This window comes from Salvelinus namaycush, chromosome 6 (assembly GCF_016432855.1).
Source record: "Salvelinus namaycush isolate Seneca chromosome 6, SaNama_1.0, whole genome shotgun sequence".
Taxonomy (NCBI): Eukaryota; Metazoa; Chordata; class Actinopteri; order Salmoniformes; family Salmonidae; genus Salvelinus; species Salvelinus namaycush.
This window is the reverse complement of record NC_052312.1, coordinates 25,034,862-25,059,083: the sequence shown is the minus strand read 5'-3', so window position 1 is coordinate 25,059,083 and position 24,222 is coordinate 25,034,862. Positions and strand designations below refer to the sequence as shown.

Genomic DNA, 24,222 nt, shown 5'->3' with positions numbered 1-24,222 from the left:
GTCTTAATCAATTATTTGGTTACATGTGAATCTATTTAGTATAGTTTTATCTAAAAATAGCTTTCATGTTTCACTATAAAAAAATCATGTTCTGAAATTCACTGAGGAGGATGGTCCTCCACTTCCTCCTCTGAGGAGCCTCCACTGATATGCTCCCTGCTTTTTTATGCCGCTTAGCTGAACGATTTATGTTCTTCAGGTCACTATACCTACCTTCCTTTCGCCCAAGGCTCAGACTTTCCAAAAAGCAGGCAAGGCCAGCAATACAGGCAGCTTGATGAATGGCTCCCTATAAACCAGATATACTTTTCTATACCAATTGGTATTGAACGCAATACATGTTTCATCCTTCTTCATGAAACTGATTTCAAGCAGAAGTCAACCCTCTGTTTAAATTCACATCTTTTCCATGTACCCCAGAGAAAGGTGTTCTTCAACAAAAAGTCCAGAACATTTTTGGTAGCATTGGCCATTCTGCACTTCTGGTGCTGAAACTGCATGCTCGCACTGGTAGCTAGTTAGCTACTGCTACTTGCTACTGAAGTTAGCACGGGAAATTGAAATAAATTGCACTAACTGGACACAAAAATAAAGTTCTAAAATCAAGAAAACTAATTATCTACCTCCTCCGTCTCCTGTAATTTGAGGAAATTAATTTGAATTGAATAATTTCCCCAAAATGCTAAAATATCACTTTCACTCTCAATCTCTATCCAGTAATGTTACCAACTTACCAAGCTTCTCAACACATTAGAACACCCCCCCCCCCCCACAATGCTCTGTGGCACAATCCCAATACAACACACTAGTTTCATTCTCTGATCCTAATCCTATGATTGGATGGACAACATGTCAGTTCATACTGCAAAAGCTTTGATTGGTTGGAGGTCGTCCTCCGGAAGTGGTCATAATTACCATGTAGATCTATGGAAGGGGGTGAGGCCTACGAGCCTCCTAGTTTTTATTTTGAAGTCAATGTAGCCAGAGGAAAATGGAAGCTAGCTGTCCTACGGTTACACCATGGTGCTACCCCAGAGAATGCTGTTGAAGTTACTATAGACCTTCATTGCAAAACAGTGTGTTTTAATCAATTATTTGGTGACAATGTATATATTTAGTATAGTTTTATCTAAAAAGGATAACTTTTTTAAATGTTTTTATTGTATGACATTTCAATGAGTAGGATGCTGATCAACTTCCTCCTCTAAGGAGCCTCCACTGTTAGTTTGTGTTCTGTGGTCTCTGTTTATGTTAGAGAGAGAGTGTATCTAGAATAGTTAGCCTACAGAGATGCCCTCTGGTGGTCGAACTAGCATTAATGGCAACAATGGCTGACAGTAAAATACTATGACTTCATGCACTCCAACATGCCATACCAATCCGTAGCACCTGGCAAAGCTGTGCTGCAGGTATGACAACTTTTAAAGGAAGAACCACTGTAGATACTCTTCTGCAGAGAGATCCTATTAAATTACAAGAGGGGCTATGTCATGAACCCTCAAAGTTCCAGAATGGTCTGAAAATGGCAGCCATTGTGTTCAGGGAGAAATACAAACCATTCTACTCAACCTGGTCACAGGGCAATTCGTATTATTCTGTACTTTAATCCGAGTCACCTCATTTCGTATGGTATGTATTTATTTCTGGATGTCTATCACCCATTTCATATGATATGTTACGAATTACAATTCGTATTATATGTTATGAAATTGTAAAATGTACAATATGTTACAAATTCTAGCTAGTTGGCTAATGCTAGCGTGCTTGCTAACATTAGCTATGCTAGGGGTTAGGGTTAAGGTTAGGGGGGAAGGGTTAGCTAACATGCTAAGTAGTTAAAAAGTAGTAAGTAGTTGAAAAGTTGCTAATTAGCTAAAATGCTAAAGTTGTCCGTGATGAGATTCAAACTCGCAACATTTGGTTTGCTAGAAGTTTAAGTTAAGCCTCCGACCAACCACCTTACTTTTGTTGTTGCCTTAATTAACCATCTGTCTTATGTAACCATCCTTAACATAACATATCATACTATACTGAACAAAAATATAAACGCAACCTGGAATAATTTCAACGATTTAACTGAGTTACAGTTCGTATAAGGAAATCAGTCAATTTAAATTAATTAATTAGGCCCTAATCTATGGACTTCACATGACCGGGCAGGGGCGCAGCCATGGGTGGGCCTGGGAGGGCATAGGCCCACCCACTGGGAGCCAGGCCCAGCCAATCAGAATATGTTTTTCACATTAAAAAAAGGGCTTTAGTAGAAATACTCCTCAGATGTGAAGGTCCTGAACTTGCGACGTCTGCCTCTGAAGAGACATCTGTGACATTCGGTTGTGTGACAAAACTGCACAAGCTTGATGTAGTCATTGCATGCATGGAAGACGGGACCAAATACTAAACTTTTGACTAGGGATGTCAATAATTTTGTACCACACTGTATATGCAATGTACTTTATATGAAGTATCCAGCAAAGACGGCAACATCTATGCTATTGACCACGCCTGAGTCCATCAAAGCCAACTTAATGAGGCATGGTACTGGCAGTGAAACTCATTGCTGTTTAGGAGCTCTCAATAGACCAGCTAAGGTCATTTTACCATTCAATTATTGTCTTCTAGGCCTATGTGGGAATACTAACTATGTGTAGCATGATCTAATGTAGCACTATGTCTATTTCTCATATGACGCACCGCTAAGTACATTCGATGAGGCAAGATGAGCTGTCATCTTGGTACATGGGAAATATGCAACATATCTAATTAGCACAGCCAGGTGGCCTTGCTGACACAGGATGAGCTGTCATCTTGGTCTATGAGGATATTCTACCTATGCAACATAGCTACAGGACAGCAGGACTGACACAGTCATGATAAAAAAAAAATAATAATAATATTTGTCACATGCGCCAAATACAACAGGTGTAGATCTTACAGTGAAATGCTTACTTATAAGCCCTAACCAACAATGCAGTTTAACAAAAAATTAGAAAATAAAGCATATGTAAAAAAATAAAAAAAAATAAAAAGGAATTAAGAAATAAAAGTAACAAATAATTAAGCAGCAGCAGTAAAATAACAATAGCGAGGATATATACAGGGGGTACCGGTACAGAGTCAATGTACGGTGACAACGGTTAGTCGTGGTAATTGAGGTAATACTATGTACATGTAGGTAGAGTTATTAAAGTGACTATGCATTGATAATAACAGAGAGTAGCAGCAGTGTAAAATATGGGGGGGGGGCAATGCAAATAGTCTGGGTATCCATTTGAGTAGATGTTCAGGAATATTATGGCTTGGGGGTTAAAGCTGTTTAGAAACCTCTTGGACCTAGACTTGGCGCTCTTGTACAGCTTGCTATGCGGTAGCATAGAGAACAGTCTATGACTAGGGTGGCTGGAGTCTTTGACAATTTTTAGGGCCATCCTCTGACACCGCCTGGTATAGAGGTCCTGGATGGCAGGAAGCTTGGTCCCAGTGATGTACTTGGCCGAACACACTACCCTCTGTAGTGCCTTGTGGTCGGAGGCCGAGCATTTACCATACCAGGCAGTGATGCAACCAGTAAGGATGCTCTCGATGGTGCAGTTGTAGAACCTTTTGAGGATCTGAGGACTCATGCCAAATCTTTTCAGTCTCCTGAGGGGGAGTAGGTTTTGTCGTGCCCTCTTCACGACTGTTTTGGTGTGCTTGGACCATGAAAGTTTGTTGGTGATGTGGACACCAAGGAACTTGAAGCGCTCAACCTGCTCCACTACAGCCCCGTCGATGAGAATGGGGGTGTGCTCGGTCCTCCTTTTCCTGTAGTCCACAATCATCTCCTTTGTCTTGATCAAATTGAGGGAGAGGTTGTTGTCCTGGCACCACACGTTCAGGTCTCTGACCTCCCCCCTATAGGCAGTCTCATCGTTGTCGGTGATCAGGCCTACCACTGTTGTGTCATCGGCAAACTGAATGATGGTGTTGGAGTCGTGCCTGGCCGTGCAGTCATGAGTGAACAGGCAGTACAGTAGGGGACTGAGCACACACCCCTGAGGGGCCCCTGTGTTGAGGATCAGTGTGGCGGATGTGTTGTTACCTACCCTTACCACCTGGGGTGGCCCGTCAGGAAGTCCAGGATCCAGTTGCAGAGGGAGGTGTTTAGTCCCAGGGTCCTTAGCTTAGTGATGAGCTTTGAGGGCACTATGGTGTTGAACAATGAGCTGTAGTCAATGAATAGCATTCTCACATAGGTGTTCCTTTTGTCCAGGCGGGAAAGGGCAGTGTGGAGTGCAATAGAGATTGCATCATCTGTGGATTTGTTGGGGTGGTATGCAAATTGGAGTGGGTCTAGAGTTTATGGGATAATGGTGTTGATGTGAGCCATAACCAGCCTTTCGAAGCACTTCATGGCTACAGACATGAGTGCTACGGGTCGGAAGTCATTTAGGCAGGTTACTTTAGTGTTCATGGGCACATCAACTATGGTGGCCGGCTTGAAACATTTTGGTATAACAGACTCAGACAGGGAGAGGTTAAAAATGTCAGTGAAGACACTTGCCAGTTGGTCAGCGCATACTCGGAGTACACGTCATGCTAATCCGTCTGGCCCTGCGGCCTTGTGAATGTTGACCTGTTTAAAGGTCTTACTCACATCGGCTGCGGAGAGTGTGATAACACAGTCCCCCGGAAGAGCTAATGCTCTCATGCATATTTCAGTGTTACTTGCCTCGAAGCAAGTATAGAAGTAATTTAGCTAATCTGGCAGATTTGTGTCACTGGGCAGCTCTCAGCTGTGCTTCCCTTTTTTAGTCTGTAATAGTTTGCAAGCCCTGCCATATCCGACGAGCATGGGAGCCGGTGTAGTACGATTCAATCTTAGTCCTCCTGTATTGAAGCTTTGCCTGTTTGATGGTTTGTCGGAGCGCATAGCGGGATTTCTTATAAGCTTCCGGGGTTAGAGTCCCACTCCTTGAAAGCGGCAGCTCTTCCCTTTAGCTCAGCGCGGACTTTGCCTGTAATCTATGGCTTCTGGTTGGGGTATGTAAGTACGCTCACTGTGGAGACGACGTCATCGATACACTTATTGATGAAGCCAGTGACTGATGTCGTGTACTCCTCAATGCCATCGGAGGAATCCCGGGAAATATTCCAGTCTGTGCTAGCAAAACAGTTCTGTAGTTCTGCTTCAATTCAATTCAATTCAATTCAATTCAAGGGGCTTTATTGGCATGGGAAACATGTGTTAACATTGCCAAAGCAAGTGAGGTAGACAATACACAAAAGTGAAACAAACAATACAAATTAACAGTAAACATTACACATACAGAAGTTTCAAAACAATAAAGACATTACAAATGTCATATTATATATATACAGTGTACAGCTTCATCTGACCACTTTTTTATAGACCAAGTCACTGGTGCTTCCTGCTTTAATTTTTGCTTGTACGCAGGAATCAGGAGGATAGAATTATGGTCAGATTTTCCAAATGGAGGGCGAGCTTTGTACGTATCTCTGTGTGTGGAGTAAAGAGTGTCTAGAGTTTTTTACCTTTGGTTGCACATTTAACATGCTGGTGGAAATTTGGTAAAATGGATTTAACCCTTTCACACGTACCATCACACGGGTGTGATCGTTCTACAGTGGTCCCTGAAGCGTACGATCACACCCGTGTGATTAGAACACTCATTTAGAACGCTCGTTTAGAACGGCCAGTTTCGAATGACGCAACAATCAGCGTTTGAGTTGGCCACACTTTTTTCAGAAACTATTTACACAAACACAGTCCTTACAAAGTTATGTCCAGAATGTGAGCAGTTTATTTTTGGATTCAATGTTCAGATATTCACAGAAGAATATATAGCATAACACAATCATCCTAACCGGAAAAATGTAGGCTACATTTGTCCTAGCGCTAACTGAGGAAAGATTGACCCAACACACGCAGTCATATTTTCTAACTCTCGGCTGACAAACTACAATATGAATTAGCTAATAGCAATTACTATGTATAATTAATCACATCATGGGTGAGCTCACCATTGATCGAAATAATTAGGTAAAGCACTTTTTAGAAATCGAAAGTAATCCGACGATTAGTTTCAGCGCGCACCCATGCATTTTTTCCTCACAGAAACCGAAGACAATAAGAGAAGACGAGATGAGTTTGGTCTGTTTATAGTATGCATGTTGAAGGGGTGTGTCATCTACCGTCGTTCACATCCCACCATTCATTTCCGGAAGTCCTCAAAAAATGAGTGAACTCTTACTCACCTCATTTTGTTATAACATCTTTGGTCAAACAGACGATTACGTGAACCCAGAATGCATTGAATGTCAACAAACATGGCTACACAGCTGGAATTAGCTTAGCTCATCATAATCAGTACAACCTTCAAAAAAGTATTTTACACACATAATATGTGCCCAATACAATCTGTGCAAGAATCGGAATGCATGATTTGTCACCTAGATTTGAAAACATGTGAATAAAACCGTAAATATACAAATAATTGCCACACAAAACATTTTCTGATAGTGATTTATTGATACAAGTGGCGCGTGCCGGCAGTCAACCACGTACCCTCTCACTGTAAACCATTCAGTGTTGTTGTTTATGTATGTAGCTAGTGAGCTAAGCTGAAGCATTAGCAATGTCTTTCAAAAGGAGACAACAAACAAATGTGGAAATTCTGGAGATTTTTTTAAAATTCTGACAATGAGTCAGAGTATGAAAGTCAGGAATCAGATTCTGACTGAGTGAGGAGCTGCCCCCCAACCTTGTAGCCATTGAGAACCCTGAATCTGAATTTCCCTTGTCCACTGACGAAGTCCCAGGTCCCTTTGAAGATGCTGGTGGTGATGGAGGCATACCAACAGTGGATGAAGTACAGGAGTTCTGTGGTAGCTGGAAGGCCACCAGTCATTTCACCCCTCCTGGCCCTGCTGATTGTGTTGATGAGTTCCAGTCTGGAGTGCAACGCCCCTTGCCATTTCCAACTGAGGCAGAGTGCTTCAAGTTGTTTCTGACAGAGGAGCTGGTGGGAGACATAGTAGAGACCAATCGCTATGCCTTGGAGCTACAGGATAAGAGAGAGCCAGGAGTGGGGGACAACCACAATTAGTGAAATGTATACATTCCTGGTGACAGTAAAGACTGCTTTCTAGTTCTGCTGCTATGACTGCATTTCATCAACGCTACTACCATCCTAAATGACCCGTTATACAAAATAAGAAATGTTAACAGCTGGCAGTAAAGTGGCATGACAAACGAGACGTCCATGTCCTCTCCACTGTCCATACAGCAACCATGTCGGCCACAGGGAAGGTGGACCACCTGACGGGAGAGAGAAACAAACGTCCATGTCCTCTCCACTGTCCATACAGCAACCATGTCGGCCACAGGGAAGGTGGACCACCTGACGGGAGAGAGAAACAAACCAGACAGAGAACCATCAAACCAGACTGCGTGCTTGACTATTACCTCAAAATGGGGGCAGTGGATAAGGCTGACATGATAAACAGCTTTGTGGAATGCACTCAGAAAATGACCAAGTGGTATAAGATATTTTTCCAGGGTAGCGTCAAAATACAACATGCCAATACTTCTGACGCATTTAGCATTGTTTTACAGAACTAATAGAATAATGTAACTAGCTACATAAGCACGATTGAATATAACACCATAAAAGGTGAGTAACATGAGTAACGTTACCTAGCGTGTCCGCGGTTATAAGGAATATACACAAATATATTATGCTCCATTCACACAGTGAGCTACAGTAGAAACGGTATAACACGACACAATAACGTAATTAGGCACTTACTTTGATAGAAACGCAGTCTTGATTTGAAGATGGGTCTCTGTAGTGACGCTTCTAGCACTGAGACGCTGTGCCACTTGGGAGTCATAAGGCCAGGGTAGCTTCGAAATACAACACATGCTAATACTTCCCTGACGCAATTAGCATTGTTTTCCAGAGCTAATAGGAGAATGTAGCTAGATACCTAAGCATTGAGTATAACACCATAAATGTTATGAAATGAGTAACGTTACATCGCGTGTCCGCGGTTATAAGGAATATACACAAAAACATGACGTTACAGTAGAAACGACATAACACGACATGCAGAAACTATTATAACGTATTAAGGCACTTTGATAGAAACGCACACATTTCCAAAGGTATTATTGGTAACGAAAACAACTTTGATTTCGATGCAGGCGACAGGTGGAAAATATGAACACGTGTATGCAGGACGGCAGATGAGTAAATGTCCTGCACAAACAATTGAGAAGTGTTTGGGGAATTTTGTCCGGGTCAGAAATGTCAAAAAAATGAATTGGTCCGCAAAAGTAAAAATGACTACTTTTATGTGAATGAATGAGGCGGAACACACCTCATTTCAAACTGTTATTAGAAAATAAAAAACTTGTTAGAAAATAATTTAAAATTGACAAATAAAACAGGCTGCGTGCTTTGGTTTGAGGGCAGCGCAGATTAAATGTACTGTTACATAACAATCACATTCTTGAATGGAGAGAACGTTCTAACATCACGTGCATAAAAAACTCACGCTGGGGCGACCGTTAGAAATATTTGGAACTCACGCATGAAAGGGTTAAGTTTCCCTGCATTAAAATCCCTGGCCACTAGGAGCACCTCCTCTGGATGAGCGTTTTCCTGTTTGCTTATGGCGGAATAAAGCTCATTGAGTGCAGTCTTAGTTTCAGCATCGGTCTGTGGTGGTATGTAGACAGCTATGAAAAATACAGATGAAAACTCTCTAGGTAAATATGTAGTGTGGTCTACAGCCTATCATGAGCTACTCTACCTCAGGCGAACAAAACCTTGAGACTTCCTTAGATATCTTGCACCAGCTGTTGTTTACAAATATGCATATACCACCACACCCTGTCTTACCGGAGGCTGCTGTCTATCCTGCCGATACAGTGTAAAAGCCGCCAGCTATATGTTGTTCATGTCATCGTTCAGCCACAACTCTGTGAAACATAAGATATTACAGTTTTTAGCAATACTGCGAGAACTCATGTAGGCTCCACAATCTCAGAATCAATCAAATGCAACATCGTAGCGGCAGAGAATTATGGGCTCATGATCTAGAGAGTGAAGCCGAGACCAATTGAGAAGCAGTAGTGGCGCCGATGCAGAATTGGGTGGTCGATAGCTCAGAGGTAGCCCACAGCACTGACCAAGGAACCAGAGCCATGATGAGTTCCAGTATCTTGTCATTTATCGCCAGCATTAATGTTGAACAGAGGTTCGCCAGGTGCCGCCCATGCTCAGCATGCAGGTAGTATAACATTAACCTTTTATGGCTGCAGGCCTGGCTGCAGGCCGGTGTCGGGCTCAATATGACAACAGCCCGTCCAAGTGCAGCGCGCGAAATTCTAAATATATTTTTTTGAAATATTTAACTTTCACACATTAACAAGTCCAATACAGCAAATGAAAGTTAACCTGTCTAGGACTGGGGTGCCGCTAGCGGCACTCCTCCCACATTCCACTGAAAAGCCAGGGCGCGAAATTCAAAAAAAATATTTTTTTAAAATATTTAACTTTCACACATTAACAAGTCCAATACAGCTAATGAAAGATACAGATCGTGTGAATCCAGCCAACATGTCCGATTTTTAAAATGTTTTACAGGGAAGACACAATATGTAAATCTATTAGGTAAACACCTTAGCAAAAGAGACCATTTTTTCTTTGTCCACCAACACCACTAGCTATCACCAATTCGGCTAAACTAAGATATTGATAGCCACTAACCAAGAAAAAACCTCCTCAGATGACAGTCTGATAACATATTTATGGTATAGGATAGGTTTTGTTAGAAAAATGTGAATATTTCAGGTAGATATCATAGTTTACAATTGCACCCACCGTCACAAATCGACTAGAATAAATAGATAGAGCAACGTGTCTTACCTAATTACTAATCATAAAACATTTCGTAAAAATACACAGCATACACTAATCGAAAGACACAGATCCTGTGAATACAGACAATATTTCAGATTTTCTAAGTGTCTTACAGCGAAAACAAAATAAATCGTTATATTAGCATACCACATGTGCAAACATTACCCCAGCATTGATTCTAGCCAAAGAGAGCGATAACGTCAACATCGCCAAAAGATATTAATTTTTTCACTAACCTTCTCAGAATTCTTCAGATGACACTCCTGTAACATCATATTACAACATACATATACAGTTTGTTCGAAAATGTGGATATTTAGCCACCAAAATCGTGGTTATACAATGAGAAAAGTAGCCGAGCTGGTCAGAAAATGTCGGACGCAATATTAGACAGTGATCTAGTCGTATACATAAATACTCATAAACGTGACAAAAAAATATAGGGTGGACAGCGATTGACAGACAATTTAATTCTTAATACAATCGCTGATTTACATTTTTTAAATTATCCTTACTTTTCAATACAGTTTGCGCCAAACGAAGCTACACGAAACAAAATGGCGGTATTAGCGATTAACATTTTTCGACAGAAACACGATTTATCATAATAAATTGATCTTACTTTGAGCCGTTCTTCCATCAGAATCTTGGGCAAAGAATCCTTTCTTGGGTCTAATCGTCTTTTGGTCGAAAGCTGTCCTCTTGCCATGTCGAAATGCCCACTGCGTTCGGCATGAACTGAAAACGTGCCCAGAGCTTGAAATTGTCTCAGAAATAAATGTCCCAAAATCGCACTAAACGGATATAAATTGCTATAAAACGGTTTAAATTAACTACCTTATGATGTTTTTAACACCTATTACAAGTAAAAACATGACCGGATAAATATTACTGGCTACACTAATGCTTGGAAAAATAGTAGGTCGGTGTCCACCGCGCGTCCGACGCAGCTGGAAAAGAGTTACTTCCTACACGTTGATCTGTTTTATAGAGGCTGTGATTGCGCAATCGACACCATTCAAAGCGTCATCACGTAAAGACATCCAGGGGAAGACGTAAGCAGTGTCTGTATCCTCATAGCATTTACGGGGACCTTTAAACTGACTCCAGATCAGGGGCCAAGATGTGTGAAATCTGACTCCATGTCAGGGAAATTGCTGTAGAATGAGTTCTGTTCCACTCAGAGACAAAATTTCAACGCCTATAGAAACTAGAGACTGTTTTCTATCCAATAATAATAATAATATGCATATTGTACGAGCAAGAATTGAGTAGGAAGCCGTTTAAAAATTACACGATTTCCAGAAAAAGTGACAACAGCACCCCCTATCCCAAAAAGGATAAACATCTTGTGAATCCAGCCAACATGTCCGATTTTTAAAATGTTTTACAGCGAAAACACCACGTATATTTATGTTAGCTCACCACCAAATACAAAAAAGCACAGACATTTTTCACAGCACAGGTAGCTTGCACAAAACCAACCAAACTAACCAAGAACCAACCAAACTAACCAAGAAACAACTTCATCAGATGACAGTCTTATAACATGTTATACAATAAATCTATGTTTTGTTCGAAAAATGTGCATATTTCAGGTATAAATCATAGTTTTACATTGCAGCTACAATCGGAAATAGCACCGAAGCAGCTAGAACAATTACAGAGACCAAATTGAAATACCTAAATACTCATCATAAAACATTATGAAAAATACATGGTGTACAGCAAATGAAAGACAAACATCTTGTGAATCCAGCCAATATTTCCGATTTTTTAAGTGTTTTACAGCGAAAACACAATATAGCATTATATTAGCTTACTACAATAGCCAACCACACAACAGCATTGATTCAAGGCAACAGTAGCGATAGCGACAAAACCAGCAAAAGATATTAATTATTTCACTAACCTTCATAAACTTCATCAGATGACAGTCCTATAACATCATATTACACAATACATATATGGTTTGTTCGAAAATGTGCATATTTAGAGCTGAAATCCGTGGTTATACATTGTGAAAACTTAGCAGCTTTTTCCCAGAATGTCCGGATATATTTCTGACACTCACCTATTCTGACCAAATAACTATTCATAAACTTTACTAAAAAATACATGTTGTATAGGAAATGATAGATACACTAGTTCTTAATGCAATCGCCGTGTTAGAATTCTAAACATAACTTCAGTACGACATGCAGCTTACGTTATAGCGAGAGAGCGCCCAAAATCTGGGCGCAAACTAATAGTAAACATGTTCGACAGATATATGAAATAACATCATAAATGGGTCCTACTTTTGATGATCTTCCATCAGAATGTTGTACAAGGGGTCCTTTGTCCAGAACAATCGTTGTTTGGTTTTAGAATGGCCTTTTTCCCTCTCGAATTACCAAGCAAAACTAGCCAAGTGGCGCTAAGCTGTCCATCGTCACCAAACGCAGAGAACGCAACACGCCTAAACTCCCGAAAAAATTTCAATAATCGGATAAAACTATATTGAAAAAACATACTTTACGATGATATTATCACATTTATCAAATAAAATCAAAGCCGGAGATATTAGACGTCTATAGCGAATGCTTTTCAGAAGCCAAAACTGATGACCTTTATGCGCTTCCTGAACAAAGGAATTCGGGGGTCATGTCATTCCAAGCTCTCTCTTTTGACCATAGAAATACCTAGAAACCCCATTTCACCTCTCACAGCCTATTGACATCTAGTGGAAGGCGTATGAAGTGCATGTATACTAATAGATTTCAAGCACATTTATAGGCAGGCCCTGGAACAGAGCCTCGATTTCAGATTTTTCACTTTCTGACAGGAAGTTTGCTGCAAAATGAGTTCTGTTTTACTCACAGATATAATTCAAACGGTTTTAGAAACTTGAGAGTGTTTTCTATCCAATAGTAATAATAATATGCATATTGTACGAGCAAGAATTGAGTACGAGGCCGTTTGAAATGGGCACCTTTTATCCAAGCTACTCAATACTGCCCCTGCAGCCATAAGAAGTTTTAATGTGAACTCAAACTTGTGCTAAGAGAGGAAAGGTCCTACAATTGGAAAAGGCATACATGGTTATACAGTATAACATAAGACATTGTACAGAGATAAGAGCAGACAGTAGACTGCTACAGAGCGGCGCAGCTCAGCCATGACATACTATATATATATATATATATATACAGTATACATATATATATATATATATATACACTCCAGACTCCGACATTGCTCATCCGAATATTTCTATATTTCTTAATTACATTCTTTAACTTTTTAGATTGGTGTGTATTGCTGTGTACTGTTAGATATTACTGCACTGTTGGAGCTAGGAACACAAGCATTTCGCTACACTCACAATAACATCTGCTAAATAGTATTTGTATGCAACCAATAACATTTGATTTGATTTGATTAAGGTCCAAGGTGATAACTTTAAATCTGAGGAATAAAGGTTAAGGTCAACTTAAAATGAGGCTATGCGTCTGTGAATATATATATATATTAGTTATTATTATTTTTATTTTTTTTACCCCTTTTTCTCCCCAATTTCATGGTATCCAACTAGTAACTACAATCTTGTCTCATCGCGGCAACTCCCGTACGGACTCGGGAGAGGTGAAGGTCGAGAGCCGTGCGTCCTCCAAAACACAACCCAGCCAAGCCGCACTGCTTCTTGACACAATGCCCGCTTAACCCGGAAGCCAGCCGCACCAATGTGTCAGAGGAAATACCGTGCACCTGGCGACTGTGTCAGCGTGCACTGCACCTGGCCCGCCACAGGAGTCGCTAGAGCGCGATGGGACAAGAACATCCCCAGTGCCTTAGACCACTGCGCCACTCAGGATGCCCACTTCTGTGAATATACACTTAGTAATGGACAGACCCAGTAATGTTTAGCCGACGACAAATGCCATCCGCTTAGAAAAAGATATCGGGCTGCTGGACAGCACCAGAAGCGGTCCATAGAATTTGGGCCAAGCATGATGATGGTAGATATGAGTCACGCTCAGATAAAATGACTAGCAGAGATGCTTGGCAAACACACAATGTAGAAGTATACATTGTAACGCACATTAACTTGATTACTACTCTACGAATGCAATAGAATGCTCTTAAAATATTGCCTAACCTTAACTTCTGTTACAGCGAGAATGAAAGATGACAGAACTCATTCATAGATAACTGTAAGGATGCATGTTTTATCACGTAACGGGCAATCTGGGATGAACCAAGAACAGTAATCCCACCACTACTAAACTACTACCTGGGGAGAAACCGCAGAAAGTGACCACTTAATGTAAAAGATAGCTAGTAAAACAGTAAAACCTGATAGCCCATTTACTCCCCAAAAGGGAAATGCACCAGCCAATACATGCATCACAATAAATACACAGTAAAACCACACAAGGACACACAGACACTAAAAGCAGCAGTCCTGTGAAATGCTTTCGACACCTTGTAGAGTACATGCCCTAACGAATTGAGGCTGTTCTGAGGGCAAAAGAGGGGGGTGCAACTCAATATTAGGAAGGTGTTCCTAATGTTTGGTATACTCATTCTATGTGTGTCATGTGGTGTGTGTGTGTTGGTGGGGGTGCTGTGGGAGTGTGTGTGTGTGTGTGTGTGTGTGTGTGTGTGTGTGTGTGTGTGTGTGTGTGTGTGTGTGTGTGTGTGTGTGTGTGTGTGTGTGTGTGTGTGTGTGTGTGTGTGTGCATGCAGGTGGCATGGGCACAGGCTTGGGCATATTATTTGGCACTCTAGGCCTAATCAGTTGGGTTGGGTCATGTAATCCCAATTATTCTTACCACCCCTGGTGTGTGTGTGTGGCTCCCACTTCTGCATAAAACATCAATTATGTTAACAATATGACCCTCTGATTTAAAATATATTGGTTTAACATGCTGTACAGAATAATTAGCATATTATTATGTATTTAATTAGCATACATTTTTACAAACTCTGTTTTACATAAAACATGAAGATGTGTTAATAACATCACCTTACCTTAAATTATGGGTTTAAGTTACTATGTTTTCAGTACTGCCTCATTTGCATATTACGTGCATACTTTGCATAATATTGCATATTCATTTCATACTGCTTTAATTTGAATCATCTCTGTGTTCCACCTCAGCCCTGAAAATGTCATAACTACAGTGCCTTCGGAAAGTATTCAGACCCCTTTTTCCACATTTTGTTAGGTTACAGCCTTATTCTAAAATTGATTACATAGTTTTTTTCCCTCATCAATCTACACACAATAACCTATAATGACAAAGCAGAAACAGGTTCAGAATTTTGGGCTAATTAATATAAAGTATTCAGACCCTTTACTCAGTACTTTGTTGAAGCACCTTTGGCAGCGATTACAGCCTTGAGCCTTCTTGGGTATATAAGCTTGGCACACCTGTATTTGGGGAGTTTCTCTCATTCTTCTCTGCAGATCCTCTCAAGCTCTGTCAGGTTGGATTGGGAGTGTTGCTGCACAGCTATTTTCAAGTCTCTCCAGAGATGTTCGATCGGCTCTGGCTAGGCCACTCAAGGACATTCAGAGACTTGTCCCGAAGCCACTCCTGCGTTGTCTTGGATGTGAGCTTAGGGTCGTTGTCCTGTTGGAAGGTGAACCTTTGTGCCCGTCTGAGGTCCAGAGCGCTCTGGAGCAGGTTTTCATCAAGGATCTCTCTGTACTTTGCTCCGTTCATCTTTGCCTCGATCCTGACTAGTCTCCCAGTCCCTGCTGCTTTAAAACATCCCCACAGCATGGTGCTGCCACCACCATGCTTCACCGTGCCAGGTTTCCTCCAGACGTGACACTTGGCATTCAGGCCAACGAGTTCAATCTTGGATTCATCAAACCAGAGAATCTTGTTTCTCATGTTCTGAGAGTCTTTATGTGGCTTTTGGCAAACTCCAAGTGGGCTGTCATGTACCTTTTACTGAGGAGTGCCTTCCATCTGGCCACTTTACCATAAAGACCTGAATGTTGGAGTGCTACAGAGATGGTTGTCCTTCTGGAAGGTTCTCCCATCTCCGCAGAGGAACTCTAGAGCTCTGTCAGAGTGACCATCGGGTTCTCGGTCACCTCCCTGACCAAGGCTCTTCTCTCCGATTGCTCAGTTTGGCCGGGCAGCCAGCTCTAGGAAGAGTCTTGTTGGTTCCAAACTTCTTCCATTTAAGAATGATGGAGTCCACTGTGTTCTTGGGGACCTTCAATGCTGCAGAAATGTTTTCGTACCATTCCCCAGATCTGTGTCTCATACCAATCCTGTCTCGGAGCTCTACGGACAATTCCTTCGACCTCATGGCTTGGTGTTTGCTCTGACATGCACTGTCAACTGTTGGTCCTTATATAGACAGGTGTATTTATTTTCAAATCATGTCCAATCAATTGAATTTACCACAGGTGGACTCCAATCAAGTTGTAGAAATATCTCAGGTATGATCAATGGAAACAGGATGGACCTGAGCTCAATTTTGAGTCTCATAGCAAAGTGTCTGAATACTTAGTAAGGTATTTCTGTTTTTTATTTTTAATACATTTGAAAACATTTCTAAAAACCTGTTTTCGGCTTTGTCATTATCGGGTATTGTGTTTAGATTGCTGAGTAATTCGTTTTTGTTTTAATCCATTTCAGAATAAGGCCGTAAAGTTAAAAAAATGTGGAAAAAGTCAAAGGGTCTGAATATTTTCCGAAGGCACTGTATCTAACCTGACTTTCTCCCCCCCCCCCTCCTCTTCCAGACTATGCGTGGCCCCTGCCCAGTGCATTGTGTCCTATCTGGATCTACCTGGATGTTCTCTTCTCTACAGCCAGTATAATGCACTTGTGTGCTATATCTCTGGATCGATACGTGGCCATAAGAAATCCTATAGAGCACAGCCGTTTCAACTCCAGAACTAAAGCTATGTTGAAGATAGCAGCTGTGTGGACCATATCTATAGGTAGGTAAGGGGATATATGGGTGCATGAGTCACACCCACACACACGCACAGAGTACTCCTTTAGGAAATGTTGATGAATAGAGGCAGACGGAGACTTTGTTATTTCCTCTTTTTCTGCCTACTCATCTAGACCTCTTGGCTAAAAAGCTGTTTATCCCTCCATCTCTCTCTCCCTCCCTCTCTCGTTGTAAAGCGTGGTGGTATTCCAAACCTGTGTGAGACTGACACAGACATGATTCTCTCTCCTTCTCTCTCTCTCTCTATCTGTCTCTCTCTCTTTCTCTCTTTGAGGATGGGATAGATAAGTAAAGTCAATGGGTCTGGTAGACAGCCAGATGACAGGGTGAAAGGTCAGGTTGTGTGTGCGCCTCAGTGTCTCTGTCCCTCTCTCTCTCTGTGTGTGTGTGTGTGTGTGTGTGTGTGTGTGTGTGTGTGTGTGTGTGTGTGTGTGTGTGTGTGTGTGTGTGTGTGTGTGTGTGTGTGTGTGTGTGTGTGTGTGTGTGTGTGTGTGTGTGTGTGTGTGTGTGTGTTTGTTTGTTTGTTTGTTTGTTTGTTTTAAACAGATGACATGGTCCGAGGTAGACCAATCGCGAAATTCGAAGTATGATGGATGAACGTCTATTTTTGGATGCTATAATTCCGCGTGGTTACGGGGTTAATTCCGCGTGGTTACAGGCTTAAAACAGAAACAATTCAAAGGTTAACAGTTCAGGCATTAATTCAGAGTGGTTAAGGTTAGAGCTATGGTTTGGGCAAGGCCTAAAACAAAATAAATAAAACAACACGCTGCTTCCATCATCCATCAAGTATTCTCACAGCTTGCCAGGGTATTGTGAACTGTGGTTGGCAGCGATTGCAGCCTTGAATCTCCTTCGATATGATACTACAAGCTTGGCACACCTGTATTTGGGAAGGTTCTCCCATTCTTCTCTGCAGATCCACTCAATCTCTGTCAGTTTGGATAGGGAGCGTCGCTGCACAGCTATTTTCAGGTCTCTCCAGAGAAGTTCAATCGGGTTCAAGTCCGGGTTCTGGCTGGGCTACTCAAGGACATTCAGAGACTTGTTCCGAAGCCACTCCTACGTTGTCTTGGCTGTGTGCTTAGGGTCATTGTCCTGTTGGAAGGTGACCCTTTGCGGCAGTCTGAGGTCCTGAGTGCACTGGAGCAGGTTTTCATCAAGGATCTCTCTGTACTTTGCTCTATTCATATTTCTCTTGAACACCTAGTTTCCCAGACCCTGCTGCTGAAAAACATCCCCACAGCATGATGCTGCCACCACCATGCCTTACCGTAGGGATGGTGCCAGGTTTCTTGCAGACGTGTCACTTGGCATTCAGGCCAAAGAGTTAGGTTATTAGGTCTGCACAACAAAAACAGTCTTGATCCCTCTCCTCCGTCCCACTCCTCTCTTTATTTCCGTCTCTCATCCCTATTTTCTCTCTCTCTTTCTATTTTTTCATCCATACCTTTCCTAGTCATCGGCCTCCACAACAAGGGCAATTTCTTCATGTCTCTCCTCGCCACATCCTTCTATTTATCTCTCTCCTTCTCTCAGGAGTGTCCATGCCTATAACAGTAATCAGCATCCACAACAAGGACAATGTCTTCATCTGTCTCTCCTTTTCTTTCTCTTATCCCCATCTTCTTTCTCTCCCCTCCCTCCTTCCCTACTATCTCATCCCTCTCTTTCTTTCTCTCCCTCTATCTTCGGAGTGTCCAAGCCTATCGCGGTCATCAGCCTTTACAAGGACAATGTCTTTAACAGTCTCTCTCTAATCTCTCTCTCTTCTTCTCTAATCAATCGCTCTTTCTCTCTCTCCTTCTACTAGGAGTGTCAATGCCTATCCCGGTCATCGGCCTCCATAACAAGGACAAGGTGTTTGTTGACGGAAGCTGTGTCCTCAACGAGGAGCACTTCATGCTGATTGGCTCGTTCGTGGCCTTCTTCATCCCATTGGTCATCATGGTGGTGTCCTACTACCTAACCGTACAGGTCTGTCAGAATGTTTTAATTGGATAGCCATTTGATGTTCTGTCTTTTGATTGGCTAGCCATGTATTTGTCCCGCCTCTGATTGAATCTCATTGGTCTGTCAGAGAGGAAATATAACACAGGCCCAACTTTGTCGGCTACAACCACTAAGATGGTGTTGGCATGTTTTGATTTGCTCCCTTTTTGATAGGAATGGAGATGTGTCTTTGGCTTAAAAGGCATGTGGCTCATACACACAGCAAACACAGACATAAGACATAAGAACAGTAGGACAAAATTAGACCGCTGTAATATCACATCCTGTCTGTCTTTCTCCAGGTCCTCCAGCGCCAGGCAACCGTCTTCCTCTACGAGGGGAAGACTCCCTCCCATCAGCCACTACACCCGCCGCCCACTCCCTCAAACCACCGATCCCCGACCCTAAACTTCCAAGTCCCACCCATAAACATTGAGGCTCCTCCTCCTAGCAGACAAGGGAGTCTGAGCTGCCAGAAAAGGGCAGAGCATGTCCGGCAGACCAGCCTCCTAAACACCTCCCCCTCAGAGTACATTAGCATAATTCCAAGTTCCGAGGTGGCATCCCAGCTGAGCTCGCCGACGGTGCATGATCCACGGGACAGTATCGGGAGACGGGGGATGATGCAGGCCATCAAGAATGAGAGGCGGGCCTCCAAGGTGAGGACCAACTTTACACAACTATGATCTTCTTTTCTGTTCTTGTCTCTTCCATTTCATTATTTTCCATTCTGTTCTATTGCATTCCATAACCGTTTATACTCCACACTAATCTTGTTCTATGTTGTCTATTCTACTCTGTTCTAGGTTCTGAGGATTGTGTTCTCTAATCTAATCTGTTCTAATGTGTTCTATATTCTCTGTCCTATTCTCTAGGTGCTGGGGATTGTGTTCTTCCTCTTCCTGATCATGTGGTGTCCTTTCTTCATCACCAATGTCACATACGTCCTCTGCCAGGGTACATGCAATGAGCCGCTATTAGCCGAGCTCCTCAACGTCTTCGTATGGGTGGGATATATATCCTCCGGAGTTAACCCTTTAGTGTATACCTTGTTTAATAAGACATATAGAAGGGCGTTTTCCAGCTATATACGTTGTCAGTATAACACAGGGCCAAACGCCGGAGTTAGTAGTAAGTCGCTTGCAGTTACGACGGTGCCGTGTACGTCACATGCCATCGTGCCCATATTTGGACATAATGGTGGGAATGGGAAGATGGGAAGTGTGGACCGGAATAGTAACTGTCGGAATGGTGGTGGAGGGGGTCGGGTAGATGGGAATGGGATGATCAGAGGGATGGAACCTGACGACCCCACAGATGGCAGGATGGGGATGGAGATGGAATGTCCCGGGATAATGTCGGAATTAAAACCCGGAATGTCGGAGCTGAAGCTTTCCGTCGGCAGCTTCTGCCACGCCCAGGTGGAGCGCACCAGCAGCGTCTGATTGGTTGATTGGTTAATTGAATTACGCCAGCGCTGCGTCTCATTGGGTGACGATGGATGGACAGAATGGACATATTTTGTGATGCGTGCAAGAGAGCGGGACAATACTGGGTTCGTCTTATAGAGAGACAGTGGACACATCCACAGAGCACAGGGCCAAGGAAGAACCATAGAGATACTAGAAAGCCCATCTCTTATCTGTACAATGGGAAGCCCTCAGTGACACTGTCCATGTTAAAGGTGGCATTGTGGCACAAGAGCCTTCTATCCAACTCTATGGGAAGGACTCATCTTGACCTGGATGTAATAGAAAAGTACTGCTTCAATCTAGAAACCCACAGAAGAAGAAGCCATGAACACGGCTGAACAGAGAGAGACTCAAGACTTAAAATATACCCAAACTCAACTGTATTATGGATTTTAGTAACAGTTCAGCACCATGTTAAAACTGGTTAGGACACTACATAAGCATACAACAGGTCTGAATCGAGCTCTGCAGGCGTGTATAAAAAGGCCAATAATAGTTAATAGGTAGACTAGTAATGTTGAATGGAGAGAGGAATGTAACTGAACACAATATAGCCCCAGTGATAGTGTCACAGCTCCACCTTGTGGTGCCTGTATGAATGCATGAAATAAATCATTTTCAAGAGGGTCGGTGAATGAAGGGGTTGGAAACACTGTGTACAGTGGATCTCTCTCACACATCATAATGTATTACCTCACTCAGATTCACATAGCATTCTTTGAGAAGATCATAAAACAGTCAAGTTAAGGATGAACAGCAATGCGGTCCCGAAGGGCTGCAGTGTGTGCATGCTTTTGTCTCACACAGCCAACCTAACTTCACAAGAAGATAATCCCCCTTCTGCCATCTTTACATCTTTACAACCATAGCTATGACCATAACTCAACCATAACCATAGTCTATAACCCTATCATAGAACAAACCAAATGTACAGTAATCCTTCAGGCCTATACAGTATATCCCACTCCGACCTACAACCCATATTATTCCTACAACCCATAATCAAACGCTGCAACAACCACAACCAAAACACCAGAGCACCTGAATGAATGTATATATGACAACCTCTGACCGCTCTACACAGGTCAAAGTTCAAAGGTCAAAAACGTATCAACTCACTCACTATGTCAAGTTCTCTCTTCCATAAGGAAGATCGAACAGAAGGCCTAAGCGATCGCTAGTAATGTTGGAGCTTTTATCAGACAAAATGATAACGTTGAAAAGACGTTGAAAATAAGAATTTTGGGTTGAAAAGGTGTGTTGCTACAGGCCCATTGACATGTTTGACATAAACTCTGACAAAAACATTCAACTAAAATAATGAAAAGTACTGCAGAGAGGACGGGCGCCTGATCCGAAATCAGTTTGCGTTCCGATTGAGGAGCGAAGTCAAGGGGTATCCTAAACAATTTATTTTAAGCTGTATATGTTAGCCATAACTGTGTGTGTGTGTGTGTGTGTGTGTGTGTAGAATATAGCTGTTTCTGGTCCAGGGCATTAGTGCTTCTTGCTAGCACTGAGCTTTCCCTTCTCAGCGTTAGCAAGTCACGCTAATGCTGGGTTTATGACATCTCTTAACTATGAGCATACAACTGGAAAAAATCCAATTGAACCCCCCTCCAACTCGTAATTACTAGTAGGATAGTCATCTATCATCCCTGTGCCCACGACATCTCCCACATGCTGAGCTCTGTTGTCACCTACTAAGGAAATCACCTTGATAACAGCATTTGTAGCAGTTAAATGCAAATAGGAAACATAATGTATTCTATTTATATGGTTTTTGAACACTGTAGTTTGTTTACGAGCATGATAGCTGTACTTTTAGTTCATGGTTGACGCAGCTTGTTTACCATTCGCCAATCGGCATTCTCAATGAGTTCAAAGCATGAAAATGCACACAACCTGTTGCTCCCAGTTTACAGTACAAGTAGTATTTTCCAAGTTTCCCACTTGTCATAAACGCAGCATAATGCCCTGGTCCATAGCTAAAGATATTTTGTGTTATTATTCCATTCCATTACAATCAATCAATCAATCACCGGTTTTCATACCATTTACTTGTGAATGTTTGTCAATGACACTTCTCATGTTTTGACAATTTCAATCATCCACAAGACAGTGTTGTTTTCTGTGTGATGCTGCTATTTATTTCTTATTAAAACGTAATTCTAATCTGTGCACAAAGTCTCCCTTCTGCTTGATGGATGGATGGATAGATGAAGGATGGATGGATGGAGCCTACTGTTAAGCTTTCCTGTTGTCAGCATCAAAGACAGCAACAGACAGATTTCAGATAAATCTATGCTTAAACAACTGTTTGTGGCTTTTGAACATTAGTTAAAGGATAATTATAGACCATGTGTATGCTATTATAAAATGTGTAGTGTCATTGAGTGAAGTCTCCCTTTTGAATTATTGTTTGTTTGATTGACGCCAGACTAAACTTGTTAGTGCCTTTGAAAGTTAGTTACAGTATGTTTATTGTATGTGGGTCCCACAATATAGGCAGTGCGTGTTCTCATATAGGAGAAAATGGTTCATGCAATGATTCATTATCGACGTGACAATGGGCTAGGAACAGAGGAGGCCTCTGCACTTCGCTTGAAGAGCCCGAAGAGAGCAGCATTGTTCCAATTCCAATCTTTTACAGTCCAGCCCTATGTTCCAAATATGAGGCATTAGCTCCACTCTGTGGCGATGTAAAGGAACAACGGCATACTAAAGCAAGGGCAGGCATTTATGGGCGGGACTTAGGGGGCCTGGCCCGCCTACGTTACCTCCTTGCCCCTCCAAATAAAATATTGAAATATTGATTTACTTGACATAGAAGCGCCTCGACAGAAAGAAGCGAGCGAAACCCTATTTCTCAGTATGTTTAGACCATGTATCTGATACTGTCTGAAAAAATAAGAGTGTGGATTGTCATACTAATTACTCATGTCTAAATAAAATCGTTCAAAATACTTCACCAGAGAGAATGCCTTAGCCACAGAGGATCATTAGCTTCTTTAAAAAAAAATAGCTGTACATTGTTTCAAATCACAAGCACATAGGCCTATCACTATTCGGGAAGCCCACAATTTGGGGAGTGCATATGGCAATAGGCCTAGTGATTATTGAGTTGCATCTGTCAGTGAAAAGCATCTAAAATATGTGTGAAGATAATAAGTCTTGAGTATAATTTATAAGATGAGACAAGAAGAAGGGGAGGGAGTGTGACTAATAGGGTTCAATATTTTCCCAGTATTTTAGAAACCTTCCATCCCCAGAATAAATCACTTTTCTCCCAGGTAACCCTGTATTTCCCGCCAAAATCAGATTGTCATTCTAAAGCATATAAAGCATATAAATATGTCTGGATTTGATTAGAGCTTTGATCAGTGTGAAAAATCAAGTCTGATGCTACATGAGCCGAATGAGCCCTACATTAAAGACATTTTATGATCCCAAACCCCAAAAATCCCAAATGATGGTGCTGTTATCCAATAGGCCTACATAGCCTATGATATACAGCGCCTTCAGAAATTATTCAGACCCCTTGACTTTTTCCTAATTTTGTTACGTTACAGCCTTATTCTAAAATGGATTACATAATTTTTTTTAATCATCAGCAATCTACCCCATAATGACACAGCGAAAATAGGTTTTTAGAAATATTAGCAAATGTATTAAAAAAAACATTTAACAGAAATACCTTTATATAAGTATTCAGACCCTTTGCTATGAGACCCGAAATTGAGCTTGGGTGCATCCTGTTTCCATTGATCATCCTTGAGATGTATCTACAACTTGATTGGAGTCCACCTGTGGTAAATTCAATTAATTGGACATGATTTGGAAAGGCACACACC

General features: G+C 41.8%; 1 protein-coding gene across 1 annotated transcript in view; it reads left to right on the top strand.

Moving 5' to 3' along the window:
* Positions 1-22,536, top strand: part of htr2cl1 (5-hydroxytryptamine (serotonin) receptor 2C, G protein-coupled-like 1) — a 28,219-nt gene extending 5,683 nt beyond the window's left edge. The window contains exons 3-6 of the mRNA XM_038995308.1: positions 16,687-16,887; positions 18,718-18,881; positions 19,199-19,555; positions 19,772-22,536. Coding sequence (XP_038851236.1) covers positions 16,687-16,887; positions 18,718-18,881; positions 19,199-19,555; positions 19,772-20,341 — 1,292 coding nt within the window. The 3' untranslated portion in view covers positions 20,342-22,536. The remainder of the gene's footprint in view (positions 1-16,686; positions 16,888-18,717; positions 18,882-19,198; positions 19,556-19,771) is intronic.
* Positions 22,537-24,222: the final 1,686 nt, after the last annotated feature.